Source organism: Liolophura sinensis, chromosome 9, assembly GCF_032854445.1.
Source record: "Liolophura sinensis isolate JHLJ2023 chromosome 9, CUHK_Ljap_v2, whole genome shotgun sequence".
In the NCBI taxonomy this organism is placed as follows: Eukaryota; Metazoa; Mollusca; class Polyplacophora; order Chitonida; family Chitonidae; genus Liolophura; species Liolophura sinensis.
Window position 1 is genome coordinate 29,492,758 of NC_088303.1, and position 18,488 is coordinate 29,511,245.

The 18,488-nt window shown below is 37.2% G+C and overlaps 2 protein-coding genes across 4 annotated transcripts in view; both read right to left on the reverse strand.

The window, feature by feature from the left end:
• Positions 1–8,287, reverse strand: part of LOC135475770 (cilia- and flagella-associated protein 74-like) — a 42,776-nt gene extending 34,489 nt beyond the window's left edge. Inside the window, 11 exon segments of the mRNA XM_064755709.1 lie at positions 1,108–1,240; positions 1,419–1,541; positions 2,046–2,178; positions 2,505–2,662; positions 3,001–3,103; positions 4,162–4,272; positions 5,159–5,332; positions 6,154–6,258; positions 6,438–6,536; positions 7,470–7,604; positions 8,099–8,287. Coding sequence (XP_064611779.1) covers positions 1,108–1,240; positions 1,419–1,541; positions 2,046–2,178; positions 2,505–2,662; positions 3,001–3,103; positions 4,162–4,272; positions 5,159–5,332; positions 6,154–6,258; positions 6,438–6,536; positions 7,470–7,604; positions 8,099–8,286 — 1,462 coding nt within the window. The 5' untranslated portion in view covers position 8,287.
• Positions 8,288–14,899: 6,612 nt separating this feature from the next.
• LOC135475130 (methylenetetrahydrofolate reductase (NADPH)-like) overlaps positions 14,900–18,488 on the reverse strand; it is a 76,635-nt gene continuing 73,046 nt past the window's right edge. For all 3 annotated transcript variants that reach the window (XM_064754892.1, XM_064754891.1, XM_064754890.1), the window contains 4 exons: positions 17,559–17,741; positions 16,579–16,677; positions 16,093–16,215; positions 14,900–15,565 (listed from right to left, as the gene is read on the reverse strand). In XM_064754892.1, coding sequence (XP_064610962.1) covers positions 15,362–15,565; positions 16,093–16,215; positions 16,579–16,677; positions 17,559–17,741 — 609 coding nt within the window. In that variant the 3' untranslated portion in view covers positions 14,900–15,361. The remainder of the gene's footprint in view (positions 15,566–16,092; positions 16,216–16,578; positions 16,678–17,558; positions 17,742–18,488) is intronic.

Genomic DNA, 18,488 nt, shown 5'->3' on the forward strand with positions numbered 1-18,488 from the left:
CCATCAAAGCAAGGAAATTCTTTGAATGACGATGGGAAAAGAGCTCAGGCAGTCAAGAAAAAGGCAGATAATCAATAAGTGTGGGCAGCATCTAGTTATGCTAATGGAAAGTAAATTTTTTTAATTGAAGAAACCTTGTACATATACAGCCTGCACCCATGGGACCAAGTAAAACAAGCCAACAAAGTTAACTTTGAGCAACATGTTACCCCAATATGTGATCATCCGAGCACAAAATCATACCACGTGGTAAGAATATAAATTAAAAATATATCTACCAAAGCATCAATTCCGGGGTTCAAGCAGGTATTTTCGGCCTGTGCGGTGTTACTTCCAGTTAACTGAATGGTGTCTTAATGCACCATTAAGGGATATAAACAACTTTATTAGAAAGCCTACATTTCTCCTAGACATCAATACATTATATGCACACTACATGTAAATGTGACAAATGTAGTAAATCGGCCTTTTGGCAATTGCTCAGTGACAGCAAATCATGCAAACACCGGTGAATGATTTTCAGCCTTACGTACAGTACATATATATAACTTTTCACTCATCAGTTTTTATCTTTACAGCTATACCAATTTGCTGTCAGGTGACCCACATACATGGGCGAAATTGCACTTTTTTTGCAATTTGATCGCAATTTGCAGGAGTATACATCGTATCAAAAAAATAAAATAAGACCAGATTCATCATCTGAACGTCAAATTTACATTAGGTAAGATGCTTAGAAATGACAAATACGAATTTTTTGTTTCACTTGACATCACTTCCCCTTTATCAGCTAAAACTTATTGCACTCTTCTCCTTCCCAAATTATCCACAGGGAATGTTTGTTACATGCGCTAAATTTCAAGTAAATCGGACATGAAATTCTAAAGACTCTTAATGACTCTTAAATATTTTCATGTCAACCCAAAATGGCCACCAGGTGACATGACTCAGGGCGATAAAAGCTCTAAAGGGTCAGAATAATGCATAAACTGCCTTGCATCAGGGTACAATAAAATCTCTACTGGTTATAAATACATATACAAGTAGGTTTTGACTCAGGGCAACAAAATTATGATGAAAGTGAGCCTCCTTAATCAGCACACTTACCTTCCTCTGGAGCAGCCACCTCCTGTTCTGCCTCACTGCCAGTGTTCTCCTCCTCCTCATCATCAGATTCCTTGGCATCCTCATTACCCTGTCCAACCTGATCCTTACCAGTCTCCTCCACTGGCTGTCCCTGCTTGACATAAGATAAATCTACAATCATCTTTTGTCTCAAATATTTAGTTAAATTGTCAAAAAAAAAGAGAAAATTTGTGTCAAATTTAATTTTAGTGACTTCCAAACTGCTGATTGAGGGTATGGAAGTACAAAGTCAAATATGTATACATGTACAATATATAGCAACATTAACTTACTGTCTTCTGTTTTTCTTGTTCCTCCTGTTCAATTAAGTAAGGCTCAAACTCAGTCAAACTTGGTTCAATTATGCCAGCTTCTTTGAACATCTTCAAGGGTTTCTTCCTGTGAGGCCCCAGATTCTACAATAACAGGAACATGAATAATGCTGTGTACAATTAAAGATAAAATATTATAGGATACTGAAATGGGTAAAGAAAAATCTTTGAACACATATTCGTGGCAAAATTTGTTCATTTTGCCACACACTGGCTGATATCGTTAAATTTCGTTAAACATTTCTGCAATTACGTATAGACAAGAGGTTTAATCTATATTCTGGAGCTGATATATCTGCTCATTGGTAACAGTTTAAAAAGTTACTCAAAGATGTAAATCTGCTGCCCTAGTAATCACTTGGAAACTATTCTTTGCCACAAAGACAAATCATGAAACACAAACATCAGACAAACATAAACCAAAGTGTTACTGTATACAGAAGGTGATAGGCTTGTGCGATAAAAGCTCTAAGGGTCAGAATAATGCATAAACTGCCTTGCATCAGGGTACAATAAAATCTCTACTGGTTATAAATACATATACAAGTAGGTTTTATAGTACAAAACATAAGCAAGGTAGAAATTCACATTTTCACTCATGTTCTTCACATCCATCCATAAATACGGCTGTTTTTTCTTCCTCTTTTTCAGTCTCTCTTCCTCCACTAAAATGCGATTCATGATTCCAGCCGTTTTTTCTTGGGTTTTTGCTTTGAACTGTCTGCAAAAAGGAAAAAAAAAATTTAAAATCTTCTGATGAGAGATGTCTTTAAGATCATTACAGAAAACATTATGCAAATTAGCTATCTGGATCCACTTTTGAACCATCAAGTTCCCCCAGTTTCGACTGCAACATTTTTCGAAATAAATTTGATACTTAGTTATCAATATGACAGTCAGTAGAAAATAAAAGCCATAGGCATTTCTTACTTCTCACACACATGCATAACCATTTCATTTCCTTTTTTCTAAAACATCTTGTGCCATAAAAGGGAATTTTTTCTCTTATTATTCCCCCGTTTCCCTGGTCTAGGAGTCAGAACTCACCGCTTCTCATTTTCAAATTCCTCGAGTCGTTTCTTGATGAGCATGGCCTGGTCAGGGTTACCTCCCTGTTCCAGAATCGCCTGTCTCTCTGCCAGCTCCTGTAACTGACGCTCTCGTTCTCTTGCCCTGTCACGTGCTCGGATGGCATTTAGGTTCTCCTGAGAAATTCATCATAAATACCATAAAAGCAATGTAAAAGGAAGCACACTAGGTGAAAGGCAGACTTAACTCCTTAACAATATGCTTCATGAAACTACATGTAGCCCATGGAAATTTTGCACCTGGGAGTACTTTAATGAAAGGTCCAAATGCATTTTCTCTACCCAATCTTTACTCCTATTACCAATGACATCAAACATTCTTGATGACCCAATACGTGTATCACTCATTATTTTGTAAACCGAGACCTTCAAACTTTCTAATCACAACATGAATTACAACCATATGATGTCACTGAGTCTTAGTGTGTCAATAAACTGGTGGTTTAATTACTCACTCTGTTTGCCTTGATGTCAGTTTTAAGCTTTATCACAGAGTCCATTTTTGTCTGCAAATCTGACTTCTGCCTCTCTTCAGATTCCTGTTCACGACGTTTCATTCTAGGACAAACATGACAAGTACTTGACAAAAACTCTTTGGCGTTCAACAGTATGCACTGCTACATAAAATAAACCACGCCTACTGTAATTGATAAGTCAATCAGAAAGTGGTTTTAAGAAACTTATTATGGCAAGGGTTTAGACTTTCTGGATATACTGTAGCAAAGAATTGATTGAAACAGCTTCAAACCAGAAAGGCCTATTGGTCAAATGCTCAAGACAGTTGACATGTAGAGGTGGCAATTAGATGCCTGACTGCGGAAGTCACTAATTCAAAACCCGCAGTGGTTTCACCTCATTTTGAGCATAAAATCTTTGCTCTATCAAGAAAGTGTAATTCCTACTTGTAAAGTCAAGTGGAAAAAATGGTCAAGCTCTGTAGTCCCTACATATGTTTTATATGAATTTATTTATTTCTCCAAATTTCTAGAGCTTCAAAATTACACTCTCCCCTGATTTGAGTCTTTCACTCTGGGTGAAAACATTTTTACCCTCTGGAGAACAATTTCCACCCAGGCGAATCCCAATAAAAAGTTACAAAACTTCAAATAAAAGAGTTAGATATAAAAGTCATATGTGGGCATCTTCGATGTGTTTTGTATTACTTGTGTCAGGGAGCCCTTAGTTCGTGGGCATTGGCTGTGGGTGATAAATAAATTAATAAATAAATAAACAAATCAAGAATTTAAATCAAAACAAGTTAACCTGATGATGTATAGCATAGGAAAACTGTTTGCTGTTTAACATTTTAGCCCAGATTATTTCACTTGAAAACAAGTCAGGTTTATGGATGGAAACAGTCCAACAGGTCTGGGAATGTGTGGGTGAAAGGTAACAAGAGTTGGATTTGAACAAGACATTGTAGGAACAGCTATCATTTGTGATAGGCCAGAGAGGGCCAAGCAGATAAAGGAGACAAGCTTTCAAAAAATTATGACAAAAATTCTGACAAAGTTGTTTTGTATTTTAAAATTCTTTAAACATAATTGAGAAGAAAATAATTATACATATTTATAGTGATGATTGCTAATGGTCGTCACAGTCATTAAAAGACTTACATGGCTATGGTCTGCTTGACATAGACCTGAGTCTCCTCCTGGGCCCTTCTGGCATCCTCCATCGCTCTCTGTTGCTTCATCTGACCCATCGCCTGAGCCTCCCTAAACAATCTGGGGGAGAATGACAAGAGATCTTGTATAAATTATTGTGCTAAAATATGAAGCTAGTTCTATATGACATTTGGTCAGCAAAAACAACATTAATTTAGAACAACTGAGTGAGAGAGAAAAAATTCACCTACTACCTCAGCCTCTTTAAAGGATCTGGGGAGGAAGAATACATAACCTCTACCATGCTAATCATTTGTCATTTGGTCAATCAGAAACACATTAAAACTGGCTACAAATGCACTACTGACAATTCCTCTTACAACTGATACTTTTTGCTCCATGGAAACCAACTATTAAACATCGACTATAACAAAAGAAAAAATTAATTTCCTAAAATCTCTCCATCAGCATGGATTATCTGAACATTACAATTTCATATACAGCGATACCGGTGGCCAAGCATCACAGCCCAACTGAATGTCAATTATGAAAACACTACGAAAGTAGCACTGAACTAATTTGCCATGATGTTAACAGATGTTAACATTCACACAACGAATAGCTTTATTCAACTGCCTACGTATATAGACAATGGAAAATTCAACACAATCAACCTGCATGAACAAACAGTATTTGCACAGTATTTACAAAAACAGGCAACATGGAGAAAAAGCATGACAAAAATGAAAAATGATCAACTGGGTTTGAGTGAGTGAGTGCTAAGGCTTTAACGTCATACTTAACAATGTTTCAGTCATATGATGATGAAGGAATCCTTAGAGTGCATGTAATGTGGCTCACTGTCGCAGGACGGATTTCCATCACTCTTTTATCTAGACTAATAAAAATCCAAACGATTTCAATAGGTGTCCCTATCTTTACATCTTTTACAAGTTCTCCAGAAGTTACTAGTAACTGTAACATCATCCCATTAGTAAGTTCTCACCGTTGCCTGGACAACCTTGTCTCCTGGGCTTTATTAGCAAACTTCTCTTCCTTCCTGATTCGTATCACAGCTGCATCAGCTTTCTGTTTCTCTAGCACTTCTTCTTTCTTCTTCAAATCGTGTTCCTCCAGTAAAAACTTACCCTTTTCTATGTTTGCCTTGTTTAGATCATACCTAACAGGGTAAAGGGTACAGAATGAGAGAGGCACAAAAGATTTTTTACCAAACACAATACACATACCAAATGTTTCATACTTCACATCAAGAAAAGTCAGTAATCTATTTTAAGTTTTTTTTTTGTTTTTTTTTTGTTAACTGATGTATCAATGTGTGATTCTTCTGCCTGATGGCTCATCTTGCATCTGGACTTGTTGGACTTTCTGGGGGCAATTCAATACTGGCATCCTCAAAATTCACTCCATAAAAATTCTAAACAAAATTTAAAAACTAGCCTCTTTAAATGTCATGAAGCTCAAATTGTCCATCCATATTTAGGACTGGGGCAACATTTTCTCCTTGTATATAAACAAACAGACAAATATGCTTCATTTTTTCATTGTCCACAAGCTGTAATCCATCAATCAAATCAGCAGCCTGAGATTCTTCCTCATGAATAACATTTTTGATGGCCAAATAATGTCTGGATTTATATGTGCACATATATCACCATTGTGTAACCAAAGCAGTCCAGTGTGCAGAGCTGGTTTTGAAGTGCTGGTGAATACCAGGTGAAACCACTTCACTCCAGCTAAGTATACGAGAAATGCAATTGAAAAGAACAGCAGACCCGACAGGCATGGTCCCCTTATACAAATGGTGTTAAATGAGCACTTAAGTACAAAGTGTTAAATCAGCATTTACATACAAAGTGTTAAATCAACATTTACATATAAAGTGTTAAATGAGCATTTACTTGAAAGATACATCTCTAGAACAAAATGTATAATGTAGCTGGCACATGAAATCCCTACAAACATATGCTTATGACAACTCACTCAGACTGAACCAAGGCAGACTTTATTCTCACAGCCAAGTCTTGTTCTGTGTCTAATTCCTCACAAACTCGCTCATGATATGACCTCAGGCGAAACAAGGCAGCCCTGGTAAAAGAAACAAATATGTTGTACACATGTTCATATTTTAACAATTTATACATTTCAGCTTCATGATGCTGACACAAAGCACAATGTCGATACCAATACATGCTGTCTCTCCAATAAAATAACAAAACTATGGACACTGTATTTCATCCAGAAGCTTTATAGCACATGTAGCTTACGTATTTTGTTCCGCCTCTGCGTTCTGTGTATCCTTAAACACCTGGTCTCTCTCCTCTTCAAGCTGCTCTATACGCTCCTTGCATTTCTTCAGCTCCTCCCTGTACAAACAGATGTATGTATTACCATCTTTCTTTAACACTCTCGTACATGTTAAACATCTACCAAATGGTACAGATATTTACACAGATTTCCGCAATTTGTGTAAATTACCTTAATTATATATATATATAGATATATATGTTTTTTTTTGAAAATCCCTGAAGTTAATCACTGCACATCAAATTTATGACAAACATCAAGGAATTATAGTGTTCAACATTTATATACAAAGTGGTGCATTCACATCAGAAAATGAGAATGAATTAATTAACGAAGGCAGAGGAGAGATATACTATCATTAAACATGTGATACCAAATTTCTATAGGTACATGTACCCTAATTCCTCAGCCATTTCACATATGAAAGGGTAACTTTCAATGAATTGCAGGCTTTTTCTTTTTGATTTGATTTTGAAAATAAAAATACATTGGTTGGGTTGGCCAGTTTCAGGAATTATAAAGTATAATTTTAAAAATACACAAAATAATGACATGAGAATATATGTTGGAAAAAATATCTTCCAAATATGCAAAAGGGTCGAAAAATGGGAGTAATCGCTGAAACCTCTTTATCATCATCATAAAAATAGCAAAAAAATTATCCAGTTTCATTTCATGGTGCCACAGCTTTTTAATGGGAGGGTGTTTAGGTGTCCTGTGCACTCTTCATTATTCATCGGGTGGCCAAATGAGGATGATGACTGAGACCTAATTAGTATATCTCATAATTTCTCTCTTAAAGACCAGGATAAAACCTTCATTCAGACACCAGAAAGTTTCTCTGAGCATTGCCTTGTGGAGACAGGACCAAGTAGACAGTATCAATCAGGGTTTTTTATGCACAAATAAAAGAAACTTCACAACCATAATATTCATGCCCTCATAATCATTAGAGCACAAACTTAAATAATTAATAAGCTTCATCTGCTCACCTGGTTTTGTCTGCCACATATTTCTTGTGTTTGACTTTCTCATCTAGCTCATTAAGGTAAGCCCTAAAGTGAATCATCCGCAGCTGTTCCTGACGTGATATTCTCTCCTCGGGAGTGGCTGGGTACTCAGTGTCACTACAGAAACAAGCAAAGTATATTTGTTAGTTATAATGCAGGCTGAAGTTGAAAACAAATGATGTAAATCCTCTTTGTAGAGAACATAGGTAGGCCATATATGTATCTCCATCAAAACAATTTAGCTAGAAAATACACGCATCATTGAAAATTACGAACTGTTTACTTCACACTTCCATGCGCCCTTAGAAATGTATTAAAGTTACTGAAATTAAGTATCGCTATATCTTTGCTGCTGGCCCACACATATGCAAAGAGACAATTTTGTTACCTTTAGAGGGCATCCATTTAACAAAACAGGTGATTCAGAATTAACTTGGAAAGAAACAGTTAGCACTGGTTAATCATGAATGTTATCACGACGACAGCAGCTGACTCTGACTCAGCGCTAATTTGATAAAAGCTCCTTTTATGAGAAAAAATGTAAATGTTTTATTGAAACAAGAGATTCATCAAGTACTGATTGACTCAATCAGTAACAACAAATATCCTACTCAACAACAGTGTCCTCTTCTATGTCAGATTCCAGATCCAGGTCCACATCTTCATCCCCATAGTCAATAATTCCCCCATCCTCGTCGATGAAATCAGTCATAAAGTTCTCTTCTCCTGTCACTTCAACAGCATCCATTATTTTATCAAGGTCTTGCTGAGACCCCACCAAACTCTCCTGTGTTTCCATAATTGCTGCAAAATTAGAAAATTTTATGACAATGAAACATATGACAGTATAGTAAGACAATAATTATAAATATGTATGTACACTTAATTTGAGTGTTGCAGCTCAACTCAAAACATGATTGCATGTGTCTTCTAGTCTGATATCTTAACTTTAATGAACTGGGACTGAAAAAAAAAAGGCTGTAAAAAGTTTTAAAAATTGTAAGAATGGTTGGTTTTTTATGTTGCTTCAGAAAGATGAGATAACACCAAAATGCAAGCATATACATGGTATTTCTCTTTGCATTAAGTGTAAGAATACAATGTAAGACTACCAGTGACAGTTGTGGGTGTAGGTGTTGCTTTTATTGGAAGAAATCATGCAAACAATATGGTTCTTCTGTTGCCAGGACACATTAGAAAGTATTATGGATGTACCACTCAAAACATGCATGATGCATTATATACTTTATCTTTATATTTGATGTATAATTATTATGTGTGGAGGAAACTGGAGTGCCTCAATCATATTATATAGTGACAATACATATATCATTAATTTGTTATGATACATTTCTTGACAGGTTTCGAGAAATCACTTCAAACTGTCAGAAAGCTTTTGTGGCCGAGTGCCGTGCAATGCCCCGAGAGCCTCTCAGCAATGGTGTCACCAGCTCATGCTGGGTTCCTCTCCAGTCATACGTGGGAAGATCTGCCAGTAACCTGCGGACGGCCGTAAGTTTTCTCTGACAGGCGTTGTAAAACGCCAATCAATTAAATAAATAAGTAAAATTATAATTACTTCCCGTGTAAGAGTAAGCATGGTCGATTGAACATCCATTATAACTTAATTTGTCTTATATCTTTCAACATTTAATTTATTTAAGTTGCAACATTGCTCGAGTTACACACGCCTATGCTGCAAACAACAACAAACGATATCCACGGGTCACAGATTATCGGTTAGTTGCCGAACTTGGAATATTAAGAATAAAAACTCAGCATCAGGTTAAACCACTTGCCTTTTCTTGTCGCAGTAGCTTCTTCTAATAGTTTGTTCCTGTTACAAATATACGTTGTTGAAGAAGGGATGAAGTGCTGTCTGCTAGCGTCGCTCGCACTGTGTACATTCCGCCATCTCTAGCAACCGATCAGCAGCGCAATCTAGGCCTGGAGGGGAGGTAACTCATGCACAACACCATACCACACCACATTCATATATAGCTGATCCAGAAAATGCGCAATCAAGCTCTTCACGTACGTTGTTATCAAAAGTTCTGCAGGAAAATAAACATTTTGGAAAAGATTCTGTTCATTTTTCAAAAAAAAAAAAAAAACTGCGCTGTAAAATGCATGTGAGTACTTAGTTAAATTAACTTAATTAAAAGTTGAGTTTATTTTCAAAAAAATTCTGACCGTAATGAAGGGAGGTAAATGTCAGAAATTGTCCAAAGTAAACCTCGACGTTTAATTTAACTGAACAAAATACTAATGAATTTAAATACACTGGTCGAAGAATTGGATTTGAAAGGTCCAATACAATACAAATATGTATCCACATATGATTTCTCGACTGTCTACAGTACGATCCCTCAACAAGATTTAAATCAGCCGTCTTACTATAAGCTCTATGTTTTTGGTGTTTCAAAAGACGGGCCATGAATTCTTAAATGTCAGAGCTCACAAGACATTTTTTTTTTTAGCTCAAACTCATATTTAGGTTACCACCGCACGGTTGGTAGAACTATTCGAATTTCTGATGAATAACATCTACGACGCATATGTATTTGAAAATCGGCAAAGGTGATATGAAGGCCTACATATCTCAGTGTACAGGCCTACAAACTGCACGCCCCTATTAGCAAACCTTTACTTATTCCTGGGACACATTGGCATATTCACACATTAGCATGAATGCGACTAATGCAGAATATTTTGCAAAACAATCAACTTCATGAACTCGCTCCTTTACATTCATCAAACGTTAGATAGACAATCTTCTATGGTGGTACACATAATCCGTATATAAACGAAGCAGAAATGGAAATACAGCCAGTTCACTGGATTCCCTAGACGGCACATCTCACCTGTATTTTTGTTAAAACGACAAGGGTTTCCTCTCGCGTCGATTGCATGACATGAGAGACGACATTCATTTCGATATATTGGTCCATTTATGGATGGCCAATATTCCAGAAAATCCTGCATAGACCTCTGTATATACATATCTCGTCTGCATGATCGTATATGCTATAGAACGTGTAAGCAGTGAACAGTTTTAATATCATAGCTGTGTTTATATAAACAGTTGCAATACGTATTACTAGAATGTTTTATAATTTTTTCTTGCTATACAAGAGGTTATTATGCACATACAAATATGGACCTTTCATTGTTTAAACACAGTGTGCGAACTATACCCACTTGATTTGAGGGATTGGATATCACACAAAATTGATACCATTTTTAATCTTTCTTACACAATTGGGGAATTCCTGACTGAGATTGTCATTGATACTAAATTTATTGATTAGGATATCACTTTGGACATTGTTTTACCACTGATTACTAAATTTGTAACATCCATGCACACATGGTCCAAAACAAAAATTAATTGTGCACGATCCGATTTATTTTTTATTAAAAACAAGAGTAAGTCATTGAATTTAATGTGTGAAATGCTATTCCGTTTTAGATTAATTGAATCTATGCGTCGAAACGGACATTCGTATATACCAGTCGCATGCCAGATTGGGCGTTCCAAGTCAATAATCACAAGACCAGTTCTCAAACCGTTGTTTAACACAAACCACAAAAGAACAAAGAAAGTATATAAGTACGAAATTACGACGGAATCATGCAAAGACAAGGCAGTCAACCGCTTTCAATGATGTTAGAAAGACGCAAGCATGAGCCCCATAGGTGAATGACTAAAATCAGTATTGAAGTCTTGTACCATGCTAGTATGTAAGTCGTCGATAACAAAATGTGCCTCTCAGTTGCGCTTGGGTTGCAACTGTGCATATAGGCCTACATCCAATAAGGCGATCTAATTCAACATTCATCTAATGAATATACAGCCCCTAGCCTAGGGTTAAGCGAAATCTGACACAATCGTGAATCTCAGCGAAAGAGGTTATGGACGCTGTGTTCATATTTGTTTACATGAAGAGAATTTGAGGAAATTGAAGAAAGTTGGGTGGTGAAGGCGTTTGATGAACAACCTCTGCACAACCCCCTTGTGACGTTGAATGAAATCGTCACAACACACGGGATCTAACAAATGCTACAAGGCGAGATATGTACACATTGTAATGCAGGACCTTGAAAAATCTGCACCGATATTGTATACGTTGGTTAATCTGTCAAGATAGGCCTATGTTTGAATGCAGGAATGACTGATCATGGCTTAGCGCCTTTTCGTCAATATATGTTGACCGTAATTACGGTGGCCCATATACGACATTTTCCTTTTTTCTTAATTTTGTAACCTTTTCTTAGGTTTCCACTCGGTTGAAAACATTTTCACCAAGGTGAGAACCGTTTCCACCTGGGTGGCAACGTTTTTCACCTGTTTTCACCCAGGTGGAAACTCACGTGATACAAGAAGCCTCAAAATGATTTCATCTTCCATTTCCGCCATTTTTGGACCAGAACGAGGCATTTGATATCACGTGAGTTTCCACCTGGGTGAAAACCTTTTCACCTGGGTGATAACGTTTCACTCAAGTGGAAACCTAAGAAAAAGTTACAAAAGTTAAGAAAAAAGGAAAACGGCCACCGTACGCAATGCTCCCGCCCAGCCAATACATGTACAGCGCTCCTGGAGCTGCATTGCAGTTTTAAAGACGAAAAGTGGTAATCCTATGTGAACTATTTTCTAGTTGTGGAGTGGGGTGACTCTCATTTCGAGTAAAGCAGTTTACGAGAATTACGGTGTGAAACAGGAGTTACTCCACTCCACAGCTCTCTCTTCTCATTCCACTATAGGCGTATACATTTTGTGTGTAAATGAGACAAAATCAAACTATATGAATGAGAATACGTTCATAAATGTATCTAGACACACCTGTACGAATGTCAAGCCGTTTTACTATTATTGACTAGAAATATTGCCTATGTGTTGCATAGGTATGTAGGCCTATAATGTCACAATTATAACTACTGGATGTCAAGATCCCTATGTGAATGCAATGTACCAATTTGAAACTCGTGCGCTGTGAAAATGCAATTGACAATTCTGTAGTCTTTCACGGAAACCAGAAATGTGATCGAAATGTCCCTAGTTAATTGCATTAATTGAAGTTAATTCTGCATATTAGATATATTAGGAAATAGTTACGTGGGGCCCGTTTTACAAAGCTGTCTGAACGCCACGCCAAGGGCATTTACCATAATGACGTATCTTTTTACTAGCTGTGAGTCACGGGATTCACGCCAGGCGCAGTTCGCACGGTTTGACTTCAGTTGCAACAAAGTACATACACGTGGACGAACAGACACACGTTATCCCTTTGGTATACTATTATGAAGGAAACACAGACACTCTATTTATGCGCTGCTATATCTGATTTATTTGTGTGATTGGTGTTTCACGTCGTAGTCTAAAATATTTCACTAAAATGACGGGCGGCCAGTATTATGGTGGGAGGAAACCGCGGAGAGCTCGGGGAACCCACGACCATCCCGCCCATCCACTGGCGAGATGCCCCTGGGCCATTGTGCCGTTCTGGCGTTCTAACCCCCTCTGCCACGGAGGCCCCAACGTCATTTGATGTGAAAGACTTCTTTTTGGGTTTTCCTCTCAGTCGTACGCGTTTATGGTTTGAATAGCTCTTTATACAACAGACTCGCATAATGCACTTTAAAACTATTTCGCCAACAGCCAAATGTCCCCAAACCTGATAAATGTATCATCTAATGGATTTGTAGAGGCACTTTTCACTGACATATCTTTTCACAGCTGCCATACAGTAATTCTAGAATTTCGGACGCTAATATTTCGGACATATAACCCACCTCCACGTTTGCATATCTGTACTTCTGAGAACGCCTCCGAAGGGAATGCCTGATTGGTGTTTACACAAACCAGGAGGATTAAAGCTACCTGTGAGTAGTTATATCAGCACACAATAAAAATAATAAATAACAAAAATTAAATGTCAGCTCGGCTGCCGGCAACAGGACGAAGCAGCCAACCTTTCAGCAAGGTGTCAAACTGGTTATTACCGAAGAGTGTGTATATTTGTTTCTGTGCCAGAGCTGCAATTTTACTGCACACTGTTGAGAATATTTTCGCCCTGTCCTCCATTGTTGATGGGAATTATGGAAGTACCTCACCGTGTAGCTTTGAGTATTTTGCTAACATTACCACTAACAAATTATTCCTGTTGTCCCGTGTCTGATAGGCTAGTGTAAGGCATCATTCTACATGTACCAACGTGAGCTTTATGCACCGCTCGATTTACAACAACAGAGGATGAGAAAACATTTCACAAAATTTTGATTATCATTTTCTAGCACTAGTTTTATTATATATAACAGCAAAAGCAAAGCCAAGCAGGCGGGTATATGACCCAGGTTCATAGTTTCTCCGTGTTACTGACGTTTGCTCAAAGTTGTGATGAGGGCGGTATAAAGAGTGGGCTTGAGTATTCTCTTTTGTTTTTCTATGTACTTGGTGGTCCAGTAGAAAGTGTATTTGTAAGAAATTTCCAATCCACCTTGCTGAAGTGAAGATCGTTTTCGTTGTGTGGATGCAACTTCACAGCTGATGAACCCTCCGTTCCTAAGCAAAAATCAGGCGATTCTCAATACTCCTACTGGCCAATGTCCAACAGTTATCCCTTGATTGATACCGTTACCCCTGTCAGGTCATGTGGATTGTTGATTTCCGTGTTCTTACTCGAGATTCGGCCCTGCCTAGGTATCAAGAAATGTTTGTAGATGCGGTATCCTCTGAGAACGCACGGGAAACGTACATATAGGTCCATACCTATAGCTGTAAGGCTTGGAATGTTTCAAGAATGAATGTCCACTGTTGTAATTAAGCCCTGTTTATAAATACTATCCTCAATCATCTAATTTTTGGGACACCTGGTCTGTTCTTTTTAACCACTATACATGTAATGGTGGCAGGAATATTTAGTTTCTTTTGTTCACATGGTTAGTACATCTAATGAACAACATATTGGTATCTTTACTTTCCCCAAAACAGAGAGAAATGTAATTATTTGCTCTCAGCACTGCTTATCCCTGTCCTATAAATTCAAAGAAATGGGGTATATGTATAATGTTGGTAAAATTAAACAAGACAGCCTATGAAATTCACACAATAAACAGTCTAGAATACTACACATGGAGGAACAGATGATGTGAAAATTATGGCCCACACTTGTCCTACCCTCTATGTCACAAATAAGGACATAACTTGCAAAAAGTTACCTGGGGCATGATAAATTGATTGGGAGAATTGACACGGGGGAAAAAACAGAAGCAAAACACTTTTATCCCATCCACACAATCAAACGAGTTCAACTCCACCAGCTCAGTTTACTTTATCAATAATAATAAATCTGGAAAGATATATTGATATCAATGTCTCTTAATTTATTAAAAAAGACTACAATGGTATAATTATACACGTAATGTATATGTTATAGACATGTACATGTTTATATACAACAGGTAATTAACAAGTTATGTACATGTATGGAGACTAAATATGGGAGAAAAATAAATCCTTGCCAGATTTTTAGTACCCACTTCTCCAATGACTTGCACTGGTCCCAAAACCTCAATTGTGCGAATTACATCTTTGACCAGACAAAGCATTATATGCTTTCTTGAAGATGCATTATAGAGCAATCCCATGTAAACAAGTTTCAAAGAGACTTAAAGTCAGTTCTTCTCCAAAATTATGGAGCTGTATAGCAAGTGTCCAAAGGGTACTGTAACATACACATACCCCTAGCACTAAAGTCTATGCTCAGAACAGAACATTAGATTTTGTACTCTCAGTTCCTCACATCACATGTAAGTCCTGAACGTTGCTTCTTTTCATCTTGCACCCTTAGTTTTTTTCTGTTTCCACTAATTCAGTTTTCTGCCGAATTGGATCGTTCCTTTTTCAGCAGCATTTTTTCCACGATTTCCCAGAGACACGTTTCTTTTGGGAAGTCATTATCCACTAGGTTGACCAGGTAGTAGTTATCATGTATGTAATCAATCACGGCCTGAGATGGTGAGTCGGCTGGGTACAGCTTCCCCCACTGCTGCTTCCACAAACCAAATGCTTCATCCTAGAAACAGAGAGAAGTAAGAAAGATCTGCAGAAGAAAAAAGCCTATCCTCCAGCCTTGCTAAATGTTTCTTGTTCCCATATTTTTGGCACCAGTACTATAATTTTTCATGACAAAACTGCACAGTGCAGTATAACTTACGGTTTTCCCACTGTGAACAAAATAGTGTCACTAACATGCAAAAACATGCACAATGATCGGTATTTAATTTCTGTTTAATGTCGTAGCCAAGAATTTTTTCCTGTTTATTTATTTATTTGGTTTTGTATGCTGTACTCAAGAATATATCACTTAAACAACAGTGGCTAGCACTATGAAGGGAGGAAACCAAACAGAGAATTTAAAAAAATTTTATTTTTATTTTTGACTTATGATATATAGGATGGTAATGAGATTTATGGGTGGAGGAAACAAGATTGCTAAGAAGAAACCAGACTGCCAAGAGGAAACGACTCCTCTTCACCAGGCATATCTACATGGCAAACCTCCCACACCTTTATCTATTGCCACAGGTAAAGGGGACTCACCTTCCAGAATTTGAAGGATATTGGATCTACAACAGTTGGTTGGATGATTTCCTTCCCTGGGAACACACCCCATGTAACAGCAATCGGCTGGAGGTCGTCACAGTTTGTGTAATCTGCTTCACCCTGAAATAACAAATAGAATTATATTTTTCTAAAAAAAATTCTTATTTAAACCAAGGCAACATAATATTATTATCTCTACTTTGTGTTACAGTCCTGCCAAAGAATCTATTTTAAATCTAAAAAACAATCACTCTAGAAAACAATTTCACTCTAGAAAACAATTAAAATCTAGAAAACAATCTAAATTAAAAAAAAACAATCTAAATGTAAAATACAATCTCTATTTCAATTTTTCTGATTACTGTAACGACACCACCACCCTACAGGTGAGACACCATGCACGAGAGAATCTCTGTATGGTTTCTCATCAAGTTTATGTACTGCACTGATTGGTGTGAAACCTTTCCTTGCACATGTACTTACACTGTGGCTGATAATGTGATAGTTGACCTGAGGGTAATCAGGTAATACTTCCTTCAGAACCCGGATGTTTTCTTTGGCTGTGAAGAATTCCAAATATGCCTGGGAACAAAGAGCATGACCTAAGTGTACAAGTAATCCTAAATTAACAATCCTACCTGGATTTACTATCACTATTTATGAGAGTGGGACATGAAAAAAAAAAATCTTAACTTCTGATCGTGGTCTATTAGCTTCCATCCGGCAGCAAACGCATAAACATACTGCCTTCTTTACAGTGCTTCTACAGTATTTGTGAAAGCTTATCCCAAATATGTTGAAATGCTGGTAAAAATACTGCTATTATCATATGTGATGGTCTGATTTACATGGGGATCAATGTAACTCATTCAAGGCTTTATGAAAGACACACCAAGTTCACCAATTGTAAAACTCCATAATAATATTATGCCTAGAAGTCCTTTGGCCTCACTACAGTACGTGTTATGATAAAAATGAAGAATTCGCCGAGAGTATTGCACGAAGTTTCTGGTATGCACATAACCTCATCCTGGCTTTAGTACGGAGCCTGCAAGACCCATTGTGGGCATCTACATGTATGGCCAACATCAAAGGATACATGAAAGCGTACTATTAAGTGAAGAGTAGGCTTATGCGTTAACGAAAAAAAAAGAAAGATACGTCAAAAAAATTAGTAAGTTTCTTTTTGAGGTATATTAACTTTATAGTTCTTAATAACCCCTCGAATTTATGCATGTTTTCTGTCGATGGTTAAGAAATATTTGGAAATGACGTTAGCGCTGTAAACTGTAGTTTAAAGCCATGTTTTAGTTGAGAAAAATTTTGGTAGTTTTATTATTAGGCCGTATCATATACTCTGTGTGAAGAAGAAACATCATGTACTATATCCATTAACCTAATACATATAAAAGCAAGTCTGAAATATTTATACAAATGCAACTTTCACCACCATATGTCAATACCTTTTGGAACACATAGCCATTTGCAGAGCCCCATCCCACATTGGGGTCGCTCGATGGTGCACAGTTCACTGCTGGTTGAGAGTTAATGGTGAGGACACCCCGCTTGTTCAATGAAGCAAGTTTCTCAGAAATTAACACTGTTTCTGGAGAAAGACCATCATCATCCCAAGGAATCTGCTTGACCTGTGGGAAATAGAAATCCTACAGTTGAATTTGGCTTACTATATTTGGACAGAAATTTAAAGTTGTTTTTGACTAGTTTGAATGAATGACAGAACTTGCACTGGGCTGATTAATATGAGACCACTGCAATCTGTGTAATAGCATTAGATCACGCTGTTTTGCTTACGTCATCAAAAATGACTAAACTGAAGTGAAATTAATTTATGAAAACAGGATGAAGTCTTGAACTGAATTCAACATTATTGCTTGAAGGTTAAAACTAGACATGTCCTTATAAATGTACACTTGTCATGCATACACATGCCATCCTAACATCAGGCTAAAATTTTGAAGTAAAAATCTTAAAAATCTCAGAACTGCCACAGACTTCACTTGAGGGGTAGCTTAGTATTAAGGACTGAACCATCCAGGATGTTTTAGTTTGCGCCACTATAATATATTGCCCTCGGAGGAAAACCTAGTAAGTCATAGTCATCGTAATTATACTTAAATTATAAAAAATCAAAACAACCAATGTTTTTTTTTTTTAACTTTGTCACTTGGATCCTCTTCGGCTATAAGTGGGAAGGTCTGTCAGCAACCTGCACATGGTTGTGGGTTTTTCCCCGTCCTCTGCCTGGTTTCCTCCCACCATAATGCGGACCACCATCGTGGAAGTGAAATATTCTTGAGTACAACGTAAAACACCAATCCAATAAATCCAATCACTTGGATCCTATTTCTTTTTCAACTGGGTGGCTTAAACAA